Source organism: Aethalodelphis obliquidens, unplaced genomic scaffold (assembly GCF_003676395.1).
Source record: "Aethalodelphis obliquidens isolate GAN/ISIS:26980383/991018 unplaced genomic scaffold, ASM367639v1 scaffold20, whole genome shotgun sequence".
Classification (NCBI taxonomy): Eukaryota; Metazoa; Chordata; class Mammalia; order Artiodactyla; family Delphinidae; genus Aethalodelphis; species Aethalodelphis obliquidens.
This window is the reverse complement of record NW_020837964.1, coordinates 27,615,157-27,638,859: the sequence shown is the minus strand read 5'-3', so window position 1 is coordinate 27,638,859 and position 23,703 is coordinate 27,615,157. Positions and strand designations below refer to the sequence as shown.

The 23,703-nt window shown below is 54.6% G+C and overlaps 1 protein-coding gene across 1 annotated transcript in view; it reads left to right on the top strand.

Moving 5' to 3' along the window:
* Positions 1-23,703, top strand: part of CPNE2 (copine 2) — a 51,845-nt gene that overhangs the window by 10,906 nt on the left and 17,236 nt on the right. The window contains exons 2-11 of the mRNA XM_027119847.1: positions 9,960-10,174; positions 12,521-12,700; positions 14,514-14,588; positions 16,480-16,551; positions 17,652-17,735; positions 18,025-18,114; positions 19,089-19,187; positions 19,711-19,797; positions 21,596-21,655; positions 22,932-23,065. Of these exons, the coding sequence (XP_026975648.1) occupies positions 9,995-10,174; positions 12,521-12,700; positions 14,514-14,588; positions 16,480-16,551; positions 17,652-17,735; positions 18,025-18,114; positions 19,089-19,187; positions 19,711-19,797; positions 21,596-21,655; positions 22,932-23,065 (1,061 nt within the window). The 5' untranslated portion in view covers positions 9,960-9,994. The remainder of the gene's footprint in view (positions 1-9,959; positions 10,175-12,520; positions 12,701-14,513; positions 14,589-16,479; positions 16,552-17,651; positions 17,736-18,024; positions 18,115-19,088; positions 19,188-19,710; positions 19,798-21,595; positions 21,656-22,931; positions 23,066-23,703) is intronic.

Below are 23,703 nucleotides of genomic sequence, written 5' to 3'. Positions count from 1 at the left end.
GATGCGGAGGCTCAGAGAGGCCCCTCCCCACTGTCTGGATGAGAAGGGGCAGGTGGGCGCCTCTTCAGTGTGGCGGGGTGAAAGCCATTAACAGAAGGTGGGGAGCTCAGTCTGCAGAGGGATGTGAGCAGAGGGTGCCCAGCCACTGTAGGTGCCCACAAGGGGATTCGGGTACTGAGTAAGCCCAGATGACCTTTCAGGCCCAATCAGCCTGGAGTTCCTGGGCGGGAGCTTGGGGCTAGAATCCCAGAGCAGCCCAGCAAAGACTGAGGGGCATATGTAAACTCCCCAAAGCCAGAAGGGGCCTGAACCCTGACAGGCAGGGAAACTGAGGCAGAGAGAGGAAGGGACTTGTGGGGAGTTCACATAGAGCGTTGGGAGCCCCTGTCTCCTAGTCTCCGCATGGTAGGCCCCTGGGTGGGTGTGGATGCCAGGGGGTAGGGCCCCAGGGCTGGGTCCCAGTCCCTGAGGCTGCCCCACAGTCCCCTTCAAATGAAGCTACTTTGGAATGACTTCAGCTGGTGGTCATTGTCACCATGCCCTCCTCCCTCCATTAGCTTGGTCCCCCCTCTCTGAGCCTGGCCAGATTCACCCCGAGGTCCCCGAAGTACTTCCTGCATCCCAGAGTCCATCCACGCCCATCCCCTGTAGCACTTGCTGGGAGGCAAGAGGGCAGGGCGTCGCCAGCCCCACTTTGCAGATGAAGGAGCTGAGACCTAGAGGGAAGGGGTGGCAGAAGCGGGCAGAACCCAGTGCCTGGACTCCTTGGGCGGTAGTATGGAGGCTGCCTCTCAGCCTGCTGGACCAGCCCCTGGGGCAACAGGCTGGAGATACCCCGGGATCAAGCCCGTTTGGTGGTGGCTACAGAGAATAGCCTCCCTCTGGGTGTGGTCTGGCCACAGCTGGGAGCCTCAGGAGAGCTGGGGGTGGGGAGTGTCAGGGCTGACCCCTGCAGCAGCCTCCTCCCCATGCTGTCTGTATCTATATTTATCCCCATGTCGGCCTGGCTGCCTTTTGGGAGTGCATCGTCTTCAGAGCTCAGCAGCTTTAGCTAAGATAGGGAAGTGATTTGTGTCAAGTTGCTGCCCACCCCCCACCTTGATGGGAGCACCAGTCTGCTCTCTGAGGGGCTGTGCACCACATGACAGGAGCCAGTGCAGCAGTGGGTGTGCAGGGAGGGCCCCAGGGAGTATTAGCAGCTTGGGGATGGACCCCCCCCATTTCAGAGAACCAGCGCTGTGGAACATTGGGGTGGTAGGGCTGCGGCTAGAAGGTGGTACCAGATAAACTGTAAAGCCTTTCAGCTCAGAGATTCAGAGAACTCCTGATTTCCGAAATCCTAGAATTCCCAAACCCTGGGATTCTGTGAATCTGTGAATCTGTAGGCTTCTGCAATTCCAAGATGCCGCAGATCCTCTTCCCTTCACCTTCACTCTTCCTTCAACTTTCAGCAAACGTTTGTCGAGCTCCCGTTCTATGCCTCTCTGCTCTGGAAACAGCAGAGATGAAAATAAGATCTGGTCCCATCTTTAAGCTCAAGTGAGGGTGACATTTCCTAAGCCACTGGTTGCAATATGGTAACAATGTAAGTGCTTCCCTCTCCAGGGCCAGGGGCTCAGGGGGCACTTTGTAGAGCAGTCCCCAGTTTGTGTTTTTTTAAAAAACGTTTTCTTGAAGTATAATATACAAAATAGAGCAGACTTCCTGCTCAATGACTGTTCACAAACCCAAAACATCCGTGTTAGCAGCCCCTAGATTGAGAAACAAACGTGACCCTCACTGAAGCCCCCTGGTAGCCCCGTCCGGTTTCTCACACCCTCCCCCACTATCTTGCAATGCCCCTCCAGCAGCATAGACTTGTTTTGCCTGGGTTTAACTTCACGTAATGAGATTATACAGGATGACACGCCCCTTTGCATCTGGCTTCCTGCATTCAGTATGTTCATAAGACCTATTCATGTTGTGGCTGTCCTCGTGCTTCCTTCATGCTCGTGGCAGTGTGGTCCACTGTGTGCACGTTCACCATTTATTTATCCCTTTTCCAGATGATAGGCATTTAGGGGACTCCCGGCCTGGGGCTATTACAAATAGTGCTGCTCTGGTGTGTCTTTTGGTGAACATATTGCATGTTTCTGCTGGGCGTTGCTGGGTCATCATAAGGGATGCATTTATTTAGCTTCGTAGTCACTGCCAAACATTTCTCCAAAGCGGTTGTACCAATCTACACTCCTGTTGGTGACATGTGAGAGTTCCAGTTGCTCCACATCCTTGTCAACACTTGGTATCGCCAGCTTTTTAAATTTTATCCTGGGGGTGGGGGCAGGAAGGCATAGTGGCATTGATTTCGTTTGGTTTTACTGAGCTGAGTTTGAAGAATGACAGAGCTAAGTGAAGAAGAGGGAAGGGCATGCCAGGCAGATGGAACAGCATGTGCAAAATTACAGAGGCATGAAAAAGTACTGTTGGAACTCTGTGTAGTAAACAGCATAGCTAGAGCCAGAAATGTGTTGAGGCGGGGGGTGGGGGGTGGGGGGTGGGGCGGCAGCTATCAGGGTGTTTGGACATTGTCCTGAGAACAGTAGGGAGTCCCGGAGAGGATTTTCTCATTTGAGCGAGTACCTGAAGTGTGTCAGGCATTTTGTAATTTACATTTTTTTTTTTTTTTTTTGGTGGTACGCGGGCCTCTCACTGTTGTGGCCTCTCCCGTTGCGGAGCACAGGCTTCGGACGCGCAGGCTTAGCGGCCATGGCTCACGGGCCGCTCCGCGGCATGTGGGATCCTCCCCGACCGGGGCACGAACCCGTGTCCCCTGCATCGGCAGGCGGACTCCCAACCACTGCGCCACCAGGGAAGCCCCTGTAATTTACATTTGATGGATAAGAAAACTAAACTGAGACTCAGAAAGACCAAATGACTTGTCCTGAGTCGTATTAGCAGAGGCTCTGGAATGCACATCCTTCCAAGCCTCAGTTTGCTCTTCTGGAGAATGGGAGTGGTGATAACACCTCGCTCAAGGATGTTGTGAAGCTATAGAAGTTCAAGTCCATAACACACTGGGCACAGGGCCTGGGGCAGGCGTTATTATTACTCTCATTTTATATCCTGTCTCCATCACCACAGCCATACCACCCCCTCTCTTCCCTGCCAGCTGACAGGGTGGGAGTGGGCTCTCCTAGCTCCCACAATTAGGAAGGGCTGGCAGAGAACTCTAGCCTCAGCACCCTGTTTTCCCACCCCACGGCAGGTCTTCTAGGACCTGAAGGTTGCTACGGTGGTTAATCGTATGTATCACCTTGGCTAGGCTATCGTGACCAGTTGTTCAGTTAAACACTAGTCTGATGTTGCTGTGTAGGTATTTTTTTAGATGCGATTAACATTTAAATCAGTGGACTTTTATTAAAGCAGATTATCTTCCGTTAGGTGGGTGGGCCACATCCAATCAAAGGCCTTAAGAGGAAAGACTAAGGTTTCTCCCAGAAGAAGGAATTCAGCCCCAAGACTGCAACATAGAAACCTTGCCTAGTTTCCAACCTGCTTGTCTTGCCCTGTGGATTTCGGACTGAAGACTGCAATGTCAACTCTAACCTGAATTTGCAGCCTTCAGTTTTGCCCCGCAGATTTCAGACTTGTCTTCTCCAACAAGCTCATGAGTCGGTTCCTTAAAAGAAATCTCTCTCTATATATGTAGATATCCTATTGGTTCTCTTTTCTCTGGAGAACCCTAATACAGTTGCCATTTGTCTTCCTGGATCTTTCTCATCTGGGAGATGGGGTGAAGGAGGCAACTTAGATCTGGATGCGTTCAAGGCATCTTCTGACCCTGTAAGTTCAGTAAATGCAGCTATCAGGGCCAGTGGGGACCAGGCATCTGGTTAGCCGAGGGTTCCAGTTACCAGAGTGTCACCATCTAGACCAGAGGCTGCAAACTCAGACGTCTGCCGAGACCTCGCGGGAACTCAGCGTGGAAGTTGGTAGGGCTTGTACGGGGACCAAGCGTGACATCTGCCTAATTAGGCCAAGAGCGGGCTAAACCAGAGCCATCCCTGGGGAATGGTCAGCCACTGGTGGGCCGTGTAGCCTCCCGCCTAGGAGCTTGGTGTTCAAAGCGTGGTCTCAGATGGGCTGCCTCAGCAGCGCCAGGAAGCTTGTTAGAAATGCAGACTCTCGGGTCCTTCCCCAGACCTGCTGCATCAGAATCTGCCTTACCTACCCACCCCTCTGGGATTTGTGTGTTACGAGGAGGGCTTGTTAAAGCACAGATGCCATTCTGGGGACTCTGAGCAGGTCTGTTTGGGGCCCAGGAACCTGCCTTTCTAACAAGCTCCCAGGAGATGCTGAGGAGGCCCATCCGGGAACCACCCTTGGAGAGGAGAGAGCCTGAGGCGACCCCAGGATCCTCTGTTGTCACCGATTAGACCCCACTGAGCAGGATTTGCTGCATGATGAAGACCCAGGAGCCCTCAGCCCAGGAGAGTAGCACCTTGAAGGGTGTGTGGGTGTGGGGTCTGAGTCTGTTATTCCCTCCCTGGCCCCCTATCTACCACCTTGGTCTCCCTTGGCATCTCTGAGCTGTGTCTTCCAGCTGAGAAAGGGAGCCTAGAATCATATCCTCAACGAGCTTTCACTCCTGGTCCCCTTTACATACACCGTAAACTTCACACACCTCTCCCCCTGCCCCCAGTCATCAAGAATCACTGATAATAGCACAAGCTGCATGGTGTCATTCTAAATGCTTTACCTCATTTAATCCTCGACATCAATACCTGATGAAAGCACTTTTGCTGTTCCTGTTTTTATAGAAGGGGAACAAAGACCAGAGAGGTTAAGTAACTTGCCTGAGATCACACAGCAGGTAAATGACAGAACCAGGGATTCAAGCCCAGCAGTCTGAGTCCAGAGTCAATGCTCTTACCCTCAGCACAGTACCGACCAGAGGACCGCACCCCTGTCCTCATAACTGCTGCCAACAAGACTGTAGAGCATTACTTGCTGCAGTTGGCACTGAAAACAATTTCATTTTTCAGGTATCTGGTTGAGCATGCTTTTTCAGAGGGCCCAGGATGCCCCCCAGTTCTGACAGGCCATCCCGCTGTTGCACTTGCCCCTGCAGTGGGGGGCACCTCGGCCCTGCCCCTCCCGTGTCCCTTTTCCCCATCTGGGTCTCCAGGTCTCCACCTCAGCCGCTGCCTCCCCCGCTCCCTAACGGCTCTCTCCCTGCACCTGCCTCTCTCAGTGTCTCCTGTCATTGCCCGTCTCTGAACTGGGGCCCCTGCAGGCCACCTTGGCATCTCTTCTCCACAGTGGGTGGGATGCACAGCCGGGCTCCTGGGTCCTGAGCTGCTGGGGCCAGTGATGGGCGGGGAAGTTGGAGTAGGGCAGCCCTAGCTCTTAGCCTCAGCACCATTCTTCCCTGGCTTAGAAGCACCACTGCCCCCTTCTTGGGCCTTGGTTTCCACCTCTGTGAAATGGGACATGAACCCCTCTAGTGCTGGCCTCTTGGAGCAGTTATGATGGTTCCGGGACTGAGAAGGGGCTTCATGATCCCTCAAGTGCTGTGTGTAGCCGGGAGGTGGTTGTGATTCCTCTGGGGCTGCAGATTAAAGAGCCTGCCTGAGGGGCTCCCTTCCTCATTCATTTGCCACAGTGTAGGTGCTGCTCTAGGTGCTTGGGGAAACAGTGATCCCTCCCTTGTGGAACTTACATTCCAGACAGTACACAAGGCAAATAGACAAATTAGTAAAAATGGTTGTAGATTGCATTGATCTGTGAAGGAACCAGTGTGAGGCTGAGATTGCATTAGCTTGGGTGACCAAGGAAGGCTTCTGAGGAGGTGACGTGAAGCTGACAACTAAGACCTGTCATGTGATGGGGCTTCCCTGGTGGTTCGGTGGTTAAGAATCTGCCTTCCAGTGCAGGGGACACGGGTTCGATCCCTGGTCGGGGAGCTAAGATCCCACATGACGTGGGGAAAGTAAGCCCGCGTGCCGCGACGAAAGATCCTGCATGCTGTAACTAAGACCTGACACAGCCAAATAAATCAATTAAAAAAAAAAAAAAAAAAAGACCTGCCACGTGAAGAAAAGCATTTCTGGCAGGGGAAAGAGTAAGTGCAAAGGCCCTGAGGCAGGAGAGAGGTTAGCATATTTGCAGAGCAGAAGGAGGCCAGTGCAGCTGGGGCACAGGGAGTGACCGGAGAGTGTGGCATAAGGTGGGGTCAGGTCAGGCCCTGTAGGCCTGGGGAGGATTCAGATTGTGTGACAAGGAAGGGCAGCCACTGGGAGATTTTCCGCAAGAGCTGTGGTAGCATCTGATTTGCATGTTTAAAGACTCCCTCTGGCTCTGGCGGGGCATGGAAAAGAGAGAGTCTGGGGGCTGGGGTTGCTCAGGGAGACCTGACATGGGCCAGGGAAGTGGAAGCGGGGAGATGGGGTCGATGCTGGACGCATCTTGGCGGTGGAACCGACAGCAGTAGTAGGATATGGGGGGTGAAGGAAAGAGAGGTCAAGGAGGATGGGTTCCTAGGTTTCTGGCTAAAACTGGAATGTTCTAGACCTGTGACTCAGCACCAGAGTCTCCAAATCCTGTTCTTCTGCCTAAAGGGTAAGATGTCTTAGGAGCCGGGCCAGCGGACCCTGTGGGAGCTTAAGCCTCCGTCTTGTTCATTGTTGAAGCCTGAGAGTGCTCAAGGAATGTTTGCTGAATGAATGAATGGGAATTCCCAAGCCCTGCCCGCTCTTTGCCTCAGTTAACCCATCTGTAAAAGGGACTGCTAGTTTTGTATCCCCGCCTTCCAGTTCCTTCCCCGGGGCTCTGGTCACCCCAGAAGGCCTGTGTCCATCTGGGCCGGGAGTCAGGACCATCCACGAGCAGGCCCCAGCTCCCCAGGCCCCCTCTCCAGCCTGCAACCTCAAATTACCTGTACTGCGGTGATGCACCAGGGAGCGTTTCCATCTTGCCTAGATGCGCATGGCAGGCCCAACTCTCCCTTAATGACACCTTGCCTGCCTGCCCTCCTGCTGGAGTAGGAGGGGAGGGGGCCCGGCCCAGCCTAAGCCGTGGTTTCTTTTTCCATTGCGTCAGGCCTCAGGGTCTGGCCTGCCCGCCCGCTGCCGGCTGGCACAGAGGGGCCCACTCTGACCCCCGCCTGCCCCAACTCCAGACATCATGTGCTCCCCGTTTCGGGGATCCAGAAGCTTCCAAGCAGAGGGTGAGTTGGGGATGGGGGACCTGCCCCTAGCTGGGGGAGGAGTGCCCCCTTCCCCGCCCACTCATCACTCACTCTCTCTGGGGCCTGCAGGCTGATCCAGGTGGGGCCACAGTGGGCTCTGAGGACTGTCCCCTGGGCCTGGCCCTCCTGGCCACACCCTCAGCCAGGCTGGAGCCAGTGAGGGGTAGGAGGAAGTGCAGTAACCTAGGCGAGGGATGATGGTAGCTCAGACCAGGGGGAGGGCGGGGGAGAAGTGGCCCCAGAGTGTCCATACCAGCGCTTGCCTTTGCATCTGTTAGCCTGCGGGCATGTGTGCGCGTGCGTATCGGTGTGACGTGCACGAGGAAACGTGGGAACCTGGGTGTGTGTACCTGATACCCCTCAGGTACGGGATGAAAACAGAGGTGTCTGACTTGGCAGTATGGGGGATGGTGGCCCAAATGGCATCTAGCATGTCATGAAGGGGGCCTGTGAGGTGGAGAGGGGTGGGTGAGCTGGAATCCACCCCATTAGTGATGATGGGAGAGACAGGGGTGCGGGCAGGGTAACGCCAGAGGAACTGGTGACCTTGGGGGCGCCGGGGTTTTCTTAGCCTCAGGCTCCCTTTGGCCTGGCTGACTCCCCAGATGCCCCCACCTGGTTCTAGGTCCCCACCATGCCCAGCAGTCCCCTGGCCCTGGCCAGAAGGCCGTACGTTGGCCTGGGAGTCTGGAAAATTGGTTCACAGCCTGCCCCTGTTTCCTGACTGTGTGACATTGTACAGGTGACTTCTGCTCTGAGCCTCAGTTTCCTTATCTGCAAAATGGGGGTGACTCTTGTGCCCCCCACCCCACCCCAGGTAGTTGTAAGCATAAACAGGTGTTCTCTCAGCTTCTGTGTGGACGAGTCCAGCCCCCAAATACTTACCCACAAAGGCCAGGTTCCAACTCCTTGACTAATATCTTATCCCCTGACTGTCGAGTGGGTAACTGGCCCTGCACTGCCCCAGAGGAGGGAGGTGAGAGGAGGCCATTCCTTCTGAGAGCATGAACCCACCTGACCATGCTGACCAGCCCTGACTACAAGCTGAGCACGTCACCCGCATGATGTCTCTGATCCTTATTCACTCTGGCGGGGCAGGTCCTAAAATTGCCTCACCCTCCAGCGGGGGACACTGAGGCTCGTTCATTCACTCTAGAGTGTTTACTGAATGTCTGCCAAGTCCCAAGACCTGTGCCAGAGCTGGGATCCTGCGGTAAGAAGACTACCCAGCTCCAGCCCTCCAGGACCTCATGTTCCAGGCTGGCTGAGAGCTGCGGAGGGCAGCCAGGTCCTGCGGGCTCCAGGCTCCCAGAGGGAGCTGGGGCTTTATTCGGAGAGTGATGGAAGTCTTGGAGGGTTTTAAGCAGAGAGGTGTCATGGTCCAATTTGTGTTTTTCAAAGCCCACTCTAGTCCCTGTGGGGACAAGGGGTGGTTAGACTAAGGAGAGGCAGCAGGGAGGCTGGCGAGGAAGTGGCTGTGATCCAAGCGGGAAGGACCGAGCCACAGTGGCAGTGCTGGGCCCGCTCCCTCTCCCTCTGACCCCAGCCCACCTCCTGAGCAACAGCCCCTCGCTGGGCACACGCAGCCCCGGTCTGCAGGAGGCCTGCGCGAGCGCGGTCCCCTCTTCCACTCCAGACACAGCGCCCTGGGCATACCTGACAGGGAGAGGACCTGGACAGTGACAAAGCCAGTGCTCAGCCTCCTCCCTCCCACCGTCTGTCCCTAGAACAGAACCTCATTATAGTCACACGAGCCCAGAGCATCAGCACAGCACTGCAGTTTGCCTGCAGTATTTATTCTTGTCGTGTAAAAACTAGTTTCCATCGGAGGGGCTGGAGAGCTGCGTGTGTGCCGCAGGGTGGCCGTGCCAAGTCAGGGAGGGATGAGCAAATCTGTGACCCGCCGCGGGGAGCGGGGAATAGGGATGTCCAAAATGGACATCTTGCCGGGTGGCTGATGCTGGAAGGCGGGCCTGGGTGAACTTCAGATGTGCCAGTGGAAATAAGATCTGACCACACCTCATAGGACTGTGTCATGATGTGTCGTTAGCACATGAGGAAACTGAGGCACAGAGAGCTGAGGATAAGGACCAACTCAGGCAAGATCTGAGCGATACGGAGCGTTTGTGCATTCGTTGACTTATACACGTACCTTTTTTTTTATTCAACAAATGTAAGCTGAGTGCCTCCTATGGACCGGTCACTGTGCTTAGGCTGGTGATACAGGATGAACAAGACAGATAATGAACAAAGTCAAGTTTTGTATAAGTGACCAGAAGGTAGCTTCCTAGCGGCCAAAGCACTGAGGGAAACCTGAGCAATTACAAGCTCTGTCGTAGCCGCAAGATGCCGATATGTCAGTTGCTCAGGAGAAGCCCAGGTTTTCCTGGCAAAATGATTGGGATGCCTGTGTCCACTGTGATTTGTTGCTGATCTGACAGGGGCAGCTTGGACCTGGGTGTATCTCACAGGTAAAGACGGACCAAAGCAGAGAATGACTATAAAGACAAACTAAACACACCTACCGGAGACTCCTTTTTCACGCATTTCCTGCATTCTTTCTCCAAGCTTTTGCCCATGTCATCCTCCCCACTGCCACCCTGCCCCACACACACTCCTTCTCTTCCATCTTTAACCACACCTTGAGGGTCAGGTGGTGACGCCTCCCCAGGGTGGAGTGGCGCAGCAGATGTCTGTCCCCTCTCTGACCCCCCCAATGCTGTCCCCTCAGACTGCGAGGAGCTGCTGCCGCCGTTGCCGACCCCCATGGCCTACATGCCGGGTGGAGGTGCCCCAGCACCGGGGGTGGCCCCCGTGGGCTCCCAGTACTGCGTGTGCAAGGTGGAGTTGTCAGTGAGCGGCCAGAACCTGCTGGACCGGGACGTCACCTCTAAGTCTGACCCCTTCTGTGTCCTCTTCACAGAGAATAATGGCAGGTGGAGCGAGGTGAGGCCCCTCTGTGTGCAGCTGCAGTGGGTGGAGGGTGGCTCGGTCGCTGGGGAGGGGCTCTCACTGTATCCCAGGGACCTGGGGTCAGGCCCTTGGAAGTACTTGCAGTGTGGGCCGGGGGTTACTTAGAAAATTGTTATTCTGAAAATCAAATTTTATTTAAAATGTTTATAACAGTACTTAAAATAATTATATTTGTGTTTATTATAATTCATAGATTTATATTTATATAATTTTATATTTAGTGTTCTATAATATTTTAAGTTACTATAATATATAGTTAAAACCTTAGAGTTTTGCAAAATGCTTGCTTTCATTTTTAAAATAACTTTCTCCTCTTATTCCTAAATGAGCACAGTCAGTGAGGAGCAAACAGAGAAATAGGGAACTCAGGCTTTGGTCCCAGAGCTGGACCAAGACCCAGCTCTGTCACTCCCTGCTGTGTGGGCTTGGGCAGGTGGCTATCCCTCTCTGAGCCTGTCTCCTCATCTGTGAAATGAGGATTTTCTTTCCCTGCCTACCTTGGAGAGTCCCAGAGCTGGGGATGTTGATGGTGCCACAGCCAACGACTTCTGAGCTGGAAGACTTTTGCCTGAGGGCTGGGGAAAGATGCAGCTTAAGGAAGGATATTAAGAAATCCAAACTGTTAAGACTTTCAGCGTTTAAAAATGGCTTTGTTTCCTATTCCGAAAGGGGTCTGTATTCATTGCAGTAAATTTAGAAAATCCAGGTAGACCTAGAGAAGAAAATCAAAATGGTTGGGAACCCGCCTGTCAGGGAGAACCAACTGTTAATGGTTTGGTATCCAGCCTTCCAGACAGTTTTACATGCATATAAATTTTCCAAAATATGTTTCTATTTTTCATAGTTATTTAATGAGGCCTCGGTGGGCGTCCCACAGAACATACTGTGGTTTACAAAGAATTTCCACAGATGTTGGCTCCTTCTTGTGATGCCAAGGAAATGGGCTGGGATTGTTGACCCATTTTACAGAGGAGAACTGGGGCCCAGAGCGGGGAGGGACTTACCTGTTTCACCGAGCACGTTGGTGGTACAGCCAGAAGTGGGAGGTGGGGCATGAGGTCAGCCGAGGATTGCTGGGGGAAGCCCCAGGCCTGAGGCCAGCATGTCCAGAGTCCCCTCTGACAGGTCTCCGGAACTCCCCCCGCCCCAGCCCCTCGGGGAGTGATGTCCTCCCCCACTGCACCCACCCCCACTCATGACATGCCCCCCACCCTCCCTGACAATCTCGCTCCCACCCAGGCCAGACACCCTGGCTAAAAATAACTCAGGGCCAAGACCTCTTCCGTCCCTGCTGCTCTCTGGCCCTTGGAAATGGGATGGGTGGGAGGAAAAATCAACACCGCCCAGGCCCTAAAATAGACTGTCACCCAGATTCCGCGGTTTGGGGCCTCAGTGCAGAGAGGCCGGGAGGCGGGGTTCCTGTCCCAGCCCCACCAGAGACCCACAGTGCAAGGCCCTGCCCTTCCCCAGGCCTCGGTCTCCACACTAGGTAGGGGACGCTCGGTTCCTGGTTTTGACATTCCATGGTTTGAGGAAGGTACAGACACCTGCCTCCGGGGAGATGGGGAACCCCTGACCTTACCTCCCCGCTAAGTACCCCTCCTTCTCTCTGTTTCTTCTCTCAGCTTCCATGTAAAATGTGGTTTGAAAAAAGGGTTCTCCCCAAATATAAAGGATGAAAGCCACAGGTGTCAAATCCTTTCATTTTACAGAAGGGGAAACTGAGGTCCAGATGGGAAAAGGGACTCCCTCTGTCACTTAACCTAGGCAGGGACAGGGTCCGACCTCTTACCTTGGAACCTGGGTATGGAGTCAGGACCAGTGTGTTAAAAGTATGAATGGTGGGCTTCCCTGGTGACGCAGTGGTTGAGAGTCCGCCTGCTGATGCAGGGGACACGGGTTCGTGCCCCAGTCCGAGAAGATCCCACATGCTGCAGAGCGGCTGGGCCCGTGAGCCATGGCCACTGAGCCTGTGCGTCCGGAGCCTGTGCTCCACAATGGGAGAGGCCACACAGTGACAGGCCCACATACTGCAAAAAAAAAAAAAAAAAAAGTGTGAATGGTAGAGTCAGGACTGGGTTCAAATCTTGGCCCTGCCCTCTAGCTGTTCGACCTTGGGTGAGTCACTTAACCTCTCTGTGCTTCAGTGTCCTTATCTGTGAGCTGGGAGTAATGATTGTTTCAGCCATCTGGGTAACTGGCCATGAGTGCCTGGCACAGAATTGGGTGTTTAGCAAGTAAGCACCATGATTCCCTGTAGCCCAAGAAGGGTTGAAACAGCTACTTGACTCTGACACCTGTTTCCCTGCCCTCTGCCAGTATGACAGGACAGAAACTGCAGTCAACAACCTCAACCCCGCTTTCTCCAAGAAGTTCGTCCTTGAGTACCATTTTGAGGAGGTGCAGAAGCTCAAGTTTGCCCTGTTTGACCAGGACAAGTCCAGCACGCAGCTTGAGGAGCATGATTTCCTGGGCCAGTTCTCCTGCAGCCTGGGCACGGTGAGCCGGGCTCCTCCAGGAGGGCGGGGTCAGTGCAGTGCTGCCATAAGTCACCTGGCTCCCAAGGATGGGGCAGCCCCCTGGAGAGTCTGCTGCTGCCTCCTTTCCCTGGTCCTGTTTTCCCGCCTGGCTCCTGAGGTGGCATCACAAATGTGGACAGCCTTGGGGGCCAGCAGGCACAGAAAGGGGGAAGTAGGCAGGTGCGGTTGGGGCCAGGCTGAAGTGTTCCCCTCGGAAGACACTGAGCACAGTGCCACACAGGAGTGGGGCGCCCTGTGGCCAGAGCTGCTCAGTGGTAGAAGTAAGCAAGTGTGGTCTTGACTTCCTGGGATGGGAGCATCTGACCAGCAACCAAGACACCCACGATAGTCCCACTTGATGGCTGGCTCACTGTGTGACCTTGGGCATCTTCCTTTCCCTCTGTGGGCCACATTTCCCCCTCCAGCTCACTCCTTGGTGAGCTTATGGAGGTTGCAGGGCTAAGAGCTCCTGATACAAGTTCCGATCATTGTTAATGGCTGTGTGCCCTAGAGCGAGCCCCACACCCTTCTGAGCCTCACTTTCCCCATATTTTACTTGGGGATAGTGATGAGCTCTCTGCCCAGTCTATAGGGATGGTGGGTGAATAAAACGGAAAATGCTTCGAGAGGTTCTAGTGGAGACTGAAAGGCCCTGGGCCTTCCAGGAGATGATGTTCAATGAAAAAAGCAAGGGCCCAGCAGTTACGTAAGAAGTGGGGTGTGTCTCTCAGGGTCCCCGCCATGTGTCTACACCCTCAAAGGGTAACCGAGGAGAGAGCTTTAGGACCAGTGGGCAGGGGCAGGAACCGACAAGGGGTGAGGAAACCTTTACAGGGCTGACACCTGTCAGAAGCCCAGCCACCCCTAGCCTGGAGGGAGGGGCGGGGCAGGAAGTGGTGTCGCCAGGTCCTGGGGAGAGCTGTGGCCACCACGGGGAGGCCTCTGGACTGGAGCCGAGGCCGATGAAGAGCAACAAAGCTTCCGCCAAGGCTCCGCCCAGCCCTTCTCCCCTCCTGCTCTCCTAGCTCCTGCTGGCACCCCCGTTGGCTGGACCCCAACAAGCTGTAAGACAGGGGAGCCAGGTGATGCAGTCCGCAGTGGCATAGAGAAGGTGGAGAAGGGCAGAGAGTGGACCTAGGGAGAAAAAGTAGCACAGGGAGACTAGGAACATGCTCACATTGGCACAAAGAAACACTGGCCTTTTCCCCAAGAAACAGAACTGTGGTGGCACAAGGAGGGTGTGGGAATGGGGTGTACAGAGACGGGTGGGAGGGAGACTTACAATGTGTTCCACTTGTCCTTTCTATATTGTATTGATCCTTGAACTCTGTGTGAATGTATTCACTATTCAAAGCAATGAAAATACATAGGAGTCGTCAGGGTTTGATCCTCTCCATCAGGGGTCACACCCTGAGGGAGGGTGGGGGTCTCTGGATGACTCTGGAGGAGGCAGTTACGTGGCTAACCTCCCTTCAGCAGTCTCCAGAAAGTGAGCCTTACAAGAGCCTTTTCCTGGGGACATCCAGGTCAGCAGAATCCGACTGCTGGGATTCTGTCCCAGCTGTGGGACCTCGGGCAAGTGTCTTAACCTCTCTGGGCCTCAGTTTCCTCAGCTGCCCGGTGGGGTTAGCGGTGGTTGCTGTCTGCCTCCCATGGCGGGGATCACGCAGGGGGAGGTTTAGCCAGCGCCTGGCATGGAGCATCGTGCTGTGAGCAGTGCCTGTTGAGGATTTTTTCCTCCCTGGGTCTCTTCCCCAGCCCTCAGAGTGAGTGCCTCTCCTCTCTCCCTCCAGATCGTCTCCAGCAAGAAGATCACTCAGCCTCTGCTGCTGATGAATGACAAGCCTGCGGGGAAGGGCTTGATTACGGTACGGTACGAGCCCCGCTCCCCGCTCTCTGCTCTCTGCAGGCCCCCCACACACTGCCCACTGCCCTCCCCCATCAATGGGCCACTTCACTGGCAGATAATCACCAGCTTTGTTTGGAGTAAAAAGGCCCAACTTACAACTTAGCAACAGGTCTCTTAGCAACGGGCTCCTGGCTCCACATATGATGTGTTGGGGCTGCCAAACCAGGGAGTGGGGGGCACTGCCAGGGGTGCCCACGGTGGCTCCCCAGGCAGGGGCGCTACTCCTCCTCCCTGGAGGCCTCCAGAGCCCTCCCTGCATCCACTCCCGGCACTGGCCTCTTGGGCGACTTTCAGGCGTTTCAGAGCCTTGCCCACCGGAACTCTGCTTGTGGCTGCAATGCGCAATGATACCTGCGATGCGCAGTGATTCTTGCGATGCGCAGGCCCTTCGAGCGGCTGAGCTCTTCGGTCATTAGAATTCCGGAAGGCGGGGAAACCTGGTTTTACAGATGAGGGAACTGAATCCCAGAGAGGAAGTGCCCTTGGGCGGTTCAGCTAGTGAGGTTCGCTCCTAGATTGTCCCTCTTCAGAGCCTGTGTGACGCCAGGGGTTCTGGAGGGAGGAGGGCTGTACCTGTGTGTGTTCACAGGCTTTACTCCCCTGCCCTGGAGCCTTCCTGGCTTCCCACTGCCTGTGGAGCCATGCATTCCAGGCTGGGAGGGACCCAGCAGTCGCAGCTGTTTTTTACCCCGTTCATGTCCATGGCCTGTGTTCAAGGCAAACTGAATTCTTAGCATACCCTGCACTTACCCCAGGCCCTCATCCACTGTTCCTGCCACCTGGAATGTCCCCTCCCAGCCTCCCCCATCTCTTGGGGTTTAAAACCTCCCCATCTAAATGCCTTCACAAGCCAGCTGCCCTCCACGTGGAAGCCAGCCCAGAAGGACCCAACCCAGTGGGTATGCCAACCTCCAGCATTTCCAGCAGTTCGCCTCCAGACCTGGGTTCTGTCCTCCTGTGAAATGGGGGCAGTAATAGGGCCTACCCTATGGGGTTGTTGAGCAGGTCTCAGCTGGAGGGGGGGAAGGGGAAGGGGAGAAGGGGCCTCTAGCCTGGCCTCTGTCTGTGGTTCTCAGGGTCAAATAGTTCGTTAGGTGAGGCCATCCCAGAGGTGTGGGAGCAGAGGAAGTCCTAGCCGAGGGAGAGCCCTGCCCACTTGGGTTGCTGTTGGCCAGAGGGCCTTCCCTGCCACTCTGGGGAGGTGAGAGGAAGAGGCCCAGAGAGGGTAGATGGCAGCCTCGAGGTCACCCAGGTGGTGCATCACTGGCTGGCCTGGGGCAGAGGGCCATGGCTGATGGGGAGGGCATGGAGGATAGATGAGTGGTGTGAGCTGATGAGACAGCAGAGAAGAGCTCGGGTGGTCCCTTGCCTGCCCTGGGCCTCAGTTTCCCTGGCTGCACAGTGCAGTTGTTAGAATTTCCGACACCTTGGTGTTTTGAGGTGGTTGTGTGTGCTCCCTGGATCTGCAGTGGGGACATGAGAGAGTCTGTCAGGCTGCTCGCTGGCCCAGAGCCTCTCTCTAGGGCTCAAGACCACCCTCCATGTTTGGTCCCTGCTTCATCCCCCCCCCCCGCACCATCTCATGGCCCATCTCTTGAGCCACATTGGGGTCACTTTCTGATTCCTCATATCCAGAAGGGTTATTACCCCCATCTTCCAGAAGATGGAAACTGAGGTTTGAGGAAGACGAGAGACTCGTCCCAGGTCACCTGGCACTACTCTTCCCCACCACTCCCCTCCTAGCCCTGGAGAATTGACTCCTGGGGCAACCTGTGTCCAGCCTGCCTGAACGGAGGCCAAAGGGAGTCTCAGGATAGACCCCGACCCCCGACGTTCCTCTGGCCTTACAGATTGCTGCCCAGGAGCTTTCAGACAATCGGGTCATCACGCTGAGCCTGGTGGGCAGGAAGCTGGACAAGAAGGTGAGGCAGGCAAGGGAGGGGGCTTTCCATCAAGGAGCAGGAACCCTCCCCCAGCCCTGGGGTTGTGTGGCCTGGGGGTTCTGGCCACCACCTTCATTGCCCCTCCAGGGACAAGTCCATAGCACACGGCCCTCCTGCCACCCCAAATTAGGACTGCTTCACCACTGAGGTAGTGAGTTTCCTATCACTTAGAGATATTCAAGACATGGCTGGAAACCCACTCGTTGGGGCTCCCCATCCCACGTAGTGTAAATGCTAGGGTCCTTACAGTAACCTACAGGACCCCACCTGATGTGTCCTCAGCTCCCCCCGACTCCCTGACCTCACCCCTTCTGCATTCCCTACTTTCATTCTGTTTTAGCCAAATCAGCCTCTTCATTGTCCTAGGATTAAACCAGGCACCGTCCTGCCTCAGGACCTTTGCACTTGCTGTCTTTTCTGCCTGGGATGTTCTTTACCCTGAATATTCTCATGACAGGCCCCTCTCTCACCTCCATGTCACCTCCTAGTGAGGCCTTCCCTGAAATTGCAGTGGTCCCTGATATCCCGCCCCCTCCTCCTTTGTCTCCTTAACACTAATTGCTGCCTCATGTGTATTACTTACTCATTTATTTTATGTTTCCCCCTCTTGAATATAGCCTCTTTAGAGTCCATGTTTGCTTAAATAAATGGAGTTTTAAAGGACTCTTCTGCTAGGATAGTTTCAGTTTTTCAGAATCCCACTAAAATGAATTAAAATCCCATCCTGCTGGGTGCCTCCCTCTGCCCTGGGAACAATCTCCCTCTTGACGTCCTGCCCCACTGAAGATGCTGGAATTGTAACGTCTACAGGCTCCAGGTCTTAGGGTCTCTGAGCCCAAGCTCTGGTAACCCCAGGATGGGGCAGTTTCTCCCGGGGCTGCTGCTTGGTCCCAGGGGGCTGCAACTGCCCTGGGCGTCTGCTGAGCCCTGCAGAGGCTGAGGGGAGAGGGGCCAGGCTGGCTCTGCCCACAGCCCTCACTCCTGACGCCAGGTGTGGGAGGCAGTGGGGCCACACCCCCACCCCATCTGAATCCGGTGGAATTATGCCTTCCTCACCCACATCCTCCCGCTTCCTCCAGGACCTCTTTGGGAAGTCAGACCCATTTCTCGAGTTTTATAAACCAGGAGGTGATGGCAAGTGGATGCTGGTCCACAGGACTGAGGTGGGTGTGTGGGGCTCCAGGGGTCTCTGAGCCAGTGGGTCTGTAGTCCAGCCACACCCAACAGCTCAGGACGGGGCTAGGCAGTCACAGCCCTGCGGTACACAGGAAAACCCAAACTGGCCCCTAAAGGACTTGTTCCCTCCCCATCACAGGGATGCTCACTTCCATCCCCAGAGGCATGGCTGTGGGTCTCTCCACCTTGCCACTCCCTGTCCCGTTGGGCTGGCCCCACCCCAGAGCTGTACTGGCCCTGGGCCTGAGTTCACCCTTGCCTCTCACTGTCCTGCAGGTGATCAAGTACACTCTGGACCCCGTGTGGAAGCCATTCACTGTGCCATTGGTGTCCCTGTGTGATGGGGACGTGGAGAAGCCCATTCAGGTGAGGGGGGCTATGGGAACCCTGCTGCCCACCCTACCAGCTCTGGCCTCTGGTTACCTGAGGCTTCCTGGGGGTGCCTTGGCAAAGCTCTGGAAAAAGAACCCTTGTGGGGGGAGGGGCAGGAGACCTGAGTCCTTGTCCCAGGTCTGCCTGACCCTCTGAGTGATCTGGGCAGGGCCCTCATCTCTGTGATTCCCTTGTCTCAAATGGGAACAGAGTGACTGCTCTTTTTTTCCGGAGGGCTGTGTTCTGCTAGCTAGGATAATGAATGCAGAATCACCTTGGAAACAGCCAAGTGTTGTTGCTGTGATGAAGGTGATGATTACTAGTCTCTGAAAGCCCTAAGTCCTCAGGGGCCGTGTCTGAGAGCAGACGAGGTGGGGCGAGGCCCTGAGACCATGTAGGGATCCCCAGGCAGGGCACCAGGAAACTTGGGGTCTAGTTCTGGGTCTACTACTGCCACTGTGAGACTTTGGGCAAGTGCTTCCCACTCAAGGCCTCAGTTTACCCATCAGTACAATGGGTACAACAATTCCTGCCTTCCTTCTAGGAGTGTCATGGCAGCTAAGTTAGAGAGCATATCAAGCTGGGACTTTTTGTGCCCATCTCAGGAAAAAATTAGCAGTCTAGGGAGGACTCCAGACCATGGCCCATGAGGCCAGGTGGGCCACCACCCAAGATAGATTAGCAGCCCAGTGTCAGGTGTGTGAGGTGTGCAGCTTCCTGCTCCAGAGGGAATGGCCTCCATTACTAGAGTGGGCACCCTTTCTCCTTTTCCCGGCAATCATGGAAGGCTTCCTGCAGGAGGCGGTTCAGGAGCTACCGGCATCATCCCAAGCCAGCTAGTCAGATCTGGAGGGGAGAGGGAGGTACCACCCCCCAAAAAAGGCATGGGATTTGCTCAGGGAGCTGAGAGGAGCTGGCGAGTGCCTCCTGTGGGGCAGCTCTGGGGTGACTCGCTGGACCCACTCCAGGTTATGTGCTATGACTATGACAACGACGGGGGCCATGACTTCATCGGTGAGTTCCAGACCTCGGTGTCACAGATGTGTGAGGCTCGTGACGGCATCCCGGTAAGATGTGCACATGTGCGTGACCCCAGGACCTCGGCAGGGGATGGGGAAGGGGCACAGGTTTTTGAATCAGGCAGACTGGGGCCCAGATCCCACCTCTCTGCCTTATGACCTTGAGCAAGACATTTAATCTCTCTGAGCCTCAGTTTCCCCATCTGTCAAGTGGAGGCAGAAGAGTAGAGTGGGAATTAAATGAGATTAAACAGGTAAAGTACCTAGTGCATAGTGAGTACTTGGGGGAGCTGTCTATTTAACTCTGAGAAGCCAGGCTCTGGGCAACAGTTCTGGGTGCATGAGTGGACATGACATGGATGAGTTGTCTGGGGATGGAGGGCAGATGCACATCTTCTGACCTTGGGCAGATATAGCTTGGCATGAGCCTAAGGTGGCAGGAAACATTTCTGGGGTGGGGGGCTTCCTGGAGGAGGCATGCTGCCCCTGTGGAGTAGATTCTGGGGCCCAGGAGAGGGTCAGTCCCCACAGAAGCCCCAAGCTGAGCTCCTCTTTCTTCTGTGTTGCCCAGCGGGAGTTTGAGTGTATCAACCCCAAGAAGCAGAAGAAGAAGAAGAACTATAAAAACTCGGGCATCATTATCCTGCGTTCCTGCAAGGTGAGCCAGCATGGGTGGGCATGGGGCACAGTCCCGGTTTGGGGGTCACACAGAGGTATATCGCTGCACAAGAGACAGAGCGTTGGGTTTGGAGCCGGCAAGGCCTGGGTTCAAATCCTGGTTCTGCCATGTCCTGGCACTGTGACCTGAGCTTAACCTCTCTGGGCCTCAGTCTCCTCATCTATAGAATGGGAAGGTTAACAAGATAAGCATGTAAAGTGTTAGTCTCATATCACATTCCTTTGTGGAAGTCAAGGAGGGCATGCGATGACCTTCCAGGGTTTCCTTGTTGGAGCGTAACTATAGGGAGTTACTGCTTCCCAGGCTTGCCCATTGCCTGTTCAGCATCAGAGGGGCAGAGGATATCAGGCCAGGGTGACCTGTGCTCTGGCAGTGACACTAGTGAGGGCTGAGGTTACTGGCCCGTGGTGTAACTGGGGCCACTGAAGTCCACAAAGACAATGAAGTTTGCACCGGCAGTGGCCAGGCTGAGGTCAGGGGCCAGGCCCCCCTGGATATCTGGTGGCCACGTATCTGCTGGAATCAGGTAGAACGTTAAGGAAGGCAGCCCAGGCCAGAGCAGCAAGGACCCTGGATGCTGGGCCTGAAGGTTCCAAGTCCTGGCACTCTCTCTACCAGCTGGCCAACCCCAGGCCTCAGTTTCCTTGTCTGGAGACTAGGATTTACGTGAGCATTCAGTGAGGTCACAACGTAGCAGTGCCCTGTAGAAGTTAAGCTGGCAGGTTGCAGCATCATGATTTCGGGTCCTTGTTTCTGAAACTTGGGTCATTCACATCCCTCTTCATGATTTTTTCCACCTGCCTTATTATGTTTTGTATTCAGCCCCTCCTCCCCCCATTTTGGTGTCTTTTTTTACTTGAATACATTTATTTTGAAAGGAACCTTTCTAACGCCACCAAAATTGGAAGGCCAGTATCCTTTGCCAAAAGGAGGCAAAGACCATCCAAACAAACCATGTTTCAGCAGCTTTATTAATTATTAATTTACAGCAGAAGGCCTTGAGCCAGAGGCCTGGCATCTCTCTGTTCAAAGTTGAGGTTGGTAAGGGCTACACTGGGCCCTGGGACACTGCCTGGACTCATCACGCGTGTGTGTGTGTGTGTGTCTGTGTGAGAGACACTGCCTGGACTCATCGTGTGTGTGTGTGTGTGTGTGTGTGTGTGTGTGTGTGTGACACTGCCTGGACTCATGCGTGTGTGTGTGTGTGTGTGAGAGAGAGACACTGCCTGGACTCATCATGCTTGTGTGTGTATGTGAGAGAGAGAGAGACACTGCCTGGACTCATCATGCGTGTGTGTGTGAGACACTGCCTGGACTCATCATGTGTGTGTGTGTGTGAGAGAGACACTGCCTGGACTCATCGTGTGTGTGTGAGAGAGAGACACACTGCCTGGACTCATCATGCGTGTGTGTGTGTGTGTGTGTGAGAGAGAGAGAGAGAGAGAGAGACACTGCCTGGACTCATCATGCGTGTGTGTGTGTGAGAGAGACACTGCCTGGACTCATCATGCGTGTGTGTGTGTGTGTGTGTGTGTGTGTGTGTGTGTGTGTGTGTGTGTGTCCCACCTATTGGTAACCATTGCTCTGAGTGCTTTGTTATAGAGGGATTTGGGTTTTGTTGTAATCAGATCAGGTCCATCTGCCTTTTTCCGCCTCCTTGACCCCTGTCAGGGCACAGAGCAACAACTCCCCAAAGGTCATCTGTGGAGTGTGGCCAAGTGAAGGCGAGCCCTCAGGTACAGGGCAGGGGCCCACTCACCCCTCTGATTTCTTCCAGATAAACCGGGACTACTCCTTCCTGGACTACATCCTGGGAGGCTGCCAGCTCATGTTCACTGTAAGGCTCTCCCCCATCCCAGCCCACCCCAGTGAGGATCCTCCCTAAGGGCTTGGGCCATGATTGCAGCAGGAGGGACTTGGGATAAACTTCAGGAAGGATCCTCCCCAGGGCAAGGGGTGTGTCTGGCCAGAGGAGAGGGTATAGGTGGATGGGCCTGAGTCAGGGCTTAGCTGCAGGTCAGGGCCTGGCTGCCCAGCCCTCAGAATGTCACTGGTTACACTTCCTCAGAAGGAAAAAAAGCCAAATTCCTCCCCACTTCCCTTCCTGCCTCATCTGCTATGCCCTCATCCTTGCTCACTCAGCTCCGTCCACACTGATCCTCCCCCAACACACTAAGCTCTGCTCTGTCTTGGGGCTTTGCATTTGCTGTTCCCACTGCCTGGAATGCTCTTCCCCAGAAACTTCTCGGCTGCTGCCCTGCCATCCTGCAGGCTGTGACACAGAGGTCACCTCCCCCTGATGCCTCCTGTTCCTCGTCACTTCTCCTGTTCTATTATCTTCAGGGCACTCGCCACTCTGAATTTTCTTAAGTATTTTTCACTTGTCCCTGTCCCACTAGCAACTAGTGACTGTGAGTGTCCTGAGTGCGGGGCCACTGTTTTTTTTTTTTCCCTCCACCCTCGGTGTATCACTCAGTGCCCGGCACATAGCACCTGCTCAGTATATGCTCATTGGAAGAATGAATTGTCACTCTGCCGGTGGCCTGGAGTGTATGCCCCATAGACTTCTCCCGTTCCTCACCCGAAGGGGGGCCTCAAGCCCAGAGGAGAACTCCTGCCAGGGTCCCATACTCTGCCCACCTCCCACCTAGCCTCCCTGCTCTCTATCACTGCTTCTGATCCCATGGGGGCTGGAAGTCATCTGCAGGACTATAAGGAGGTGCAGAGGATTGGCCTTGTTGACCTGTAACCCCACTGGTCACCACAGCCCCCCTCCCCTGCAGAGAGTGAAAAAAGGCCTCGAAATGGGAGTAGATGAGTGTGTGGGTTGGGACAGTGAGGGGGGAAAAGGAATTTGGGGCTGTAAGTTGGCTTTGTGTCACATCTGGGCAATAGACTATGCTTGGGCAACAGGGAGCCACAGACGGCATTAGAGCCAGAGGAGTAATACAGTCAGACAGTTTCCAGGTTTTGGACCATCTTTTGGAAGGGTGGGTCAGGGCTGGGAGATGAAGTGGGCTTCCTGTGTCCCATCAGCCTGTCTGTTCCCTGGAGGTGAGACAGGGAGCTGGAGTCTCTGACCACACTGGGTGGCCTTTTCCCCCACTCTGCAGGTTGGGATAGACTTCACAGCCTCCAATGGAAATCCCCTCGACCCTTCCTCTTTGCACTATATCAACCCCATGGGCACCAATGAATATTTGTCAGCCATCTGGGCTGTTGGGCAGATCATTCAGGACTATGACAGGTAAGCTTGGGGAGGGACTCTGACTAGTCAGCTTGGGCTCCATCCATCCTGGGAAGTTCAGCTTTTCAAAGCTAGAAGGGACCCAGAGATCATCAAACCTAGGAATGAGTAGCATAGGACATGCATGCAGTTACCTGTGCATACCTGTGGCAGACATTGCTAATCAACTGCTGATCTCTGACTTACTGAGCCCAGATCCATACTGAGATCCTTCTCCACACGGTACACCGAGTAAGAAAATGAGTCAGGATAGAAAATGAAATTTGTTTGCTATTGCTGCAACCTCCACTGTTAGAGCTGGGGGAAAACAGGCCTAGGATGTAGACAGAGAATTTATCCAAAGTCACCCAGATCAAGGAACTGGAACTCAGACATTTTGATTCCTGTACCCGCCACCTAATGGTCTAACAGTCTCACTCCTGTTGGGAACTTCAGAGGAGCAGCCAGCATGTGTGGATCCTCTTCCCATGACCACGCTTCCTGGAGATCTTTGGGTGGGGTGGGGACAGTGGAGAGTCAGGGAAAGCTGTGTAGAGGGTGTGGCCACCAACAGGCTGGGCCAGATGCAAAGTCAAGAGGGCCTTGGAGGATCCAGAAGTCACATGAGGGTTGTGATGTCATTGTCACAGATGATGCTT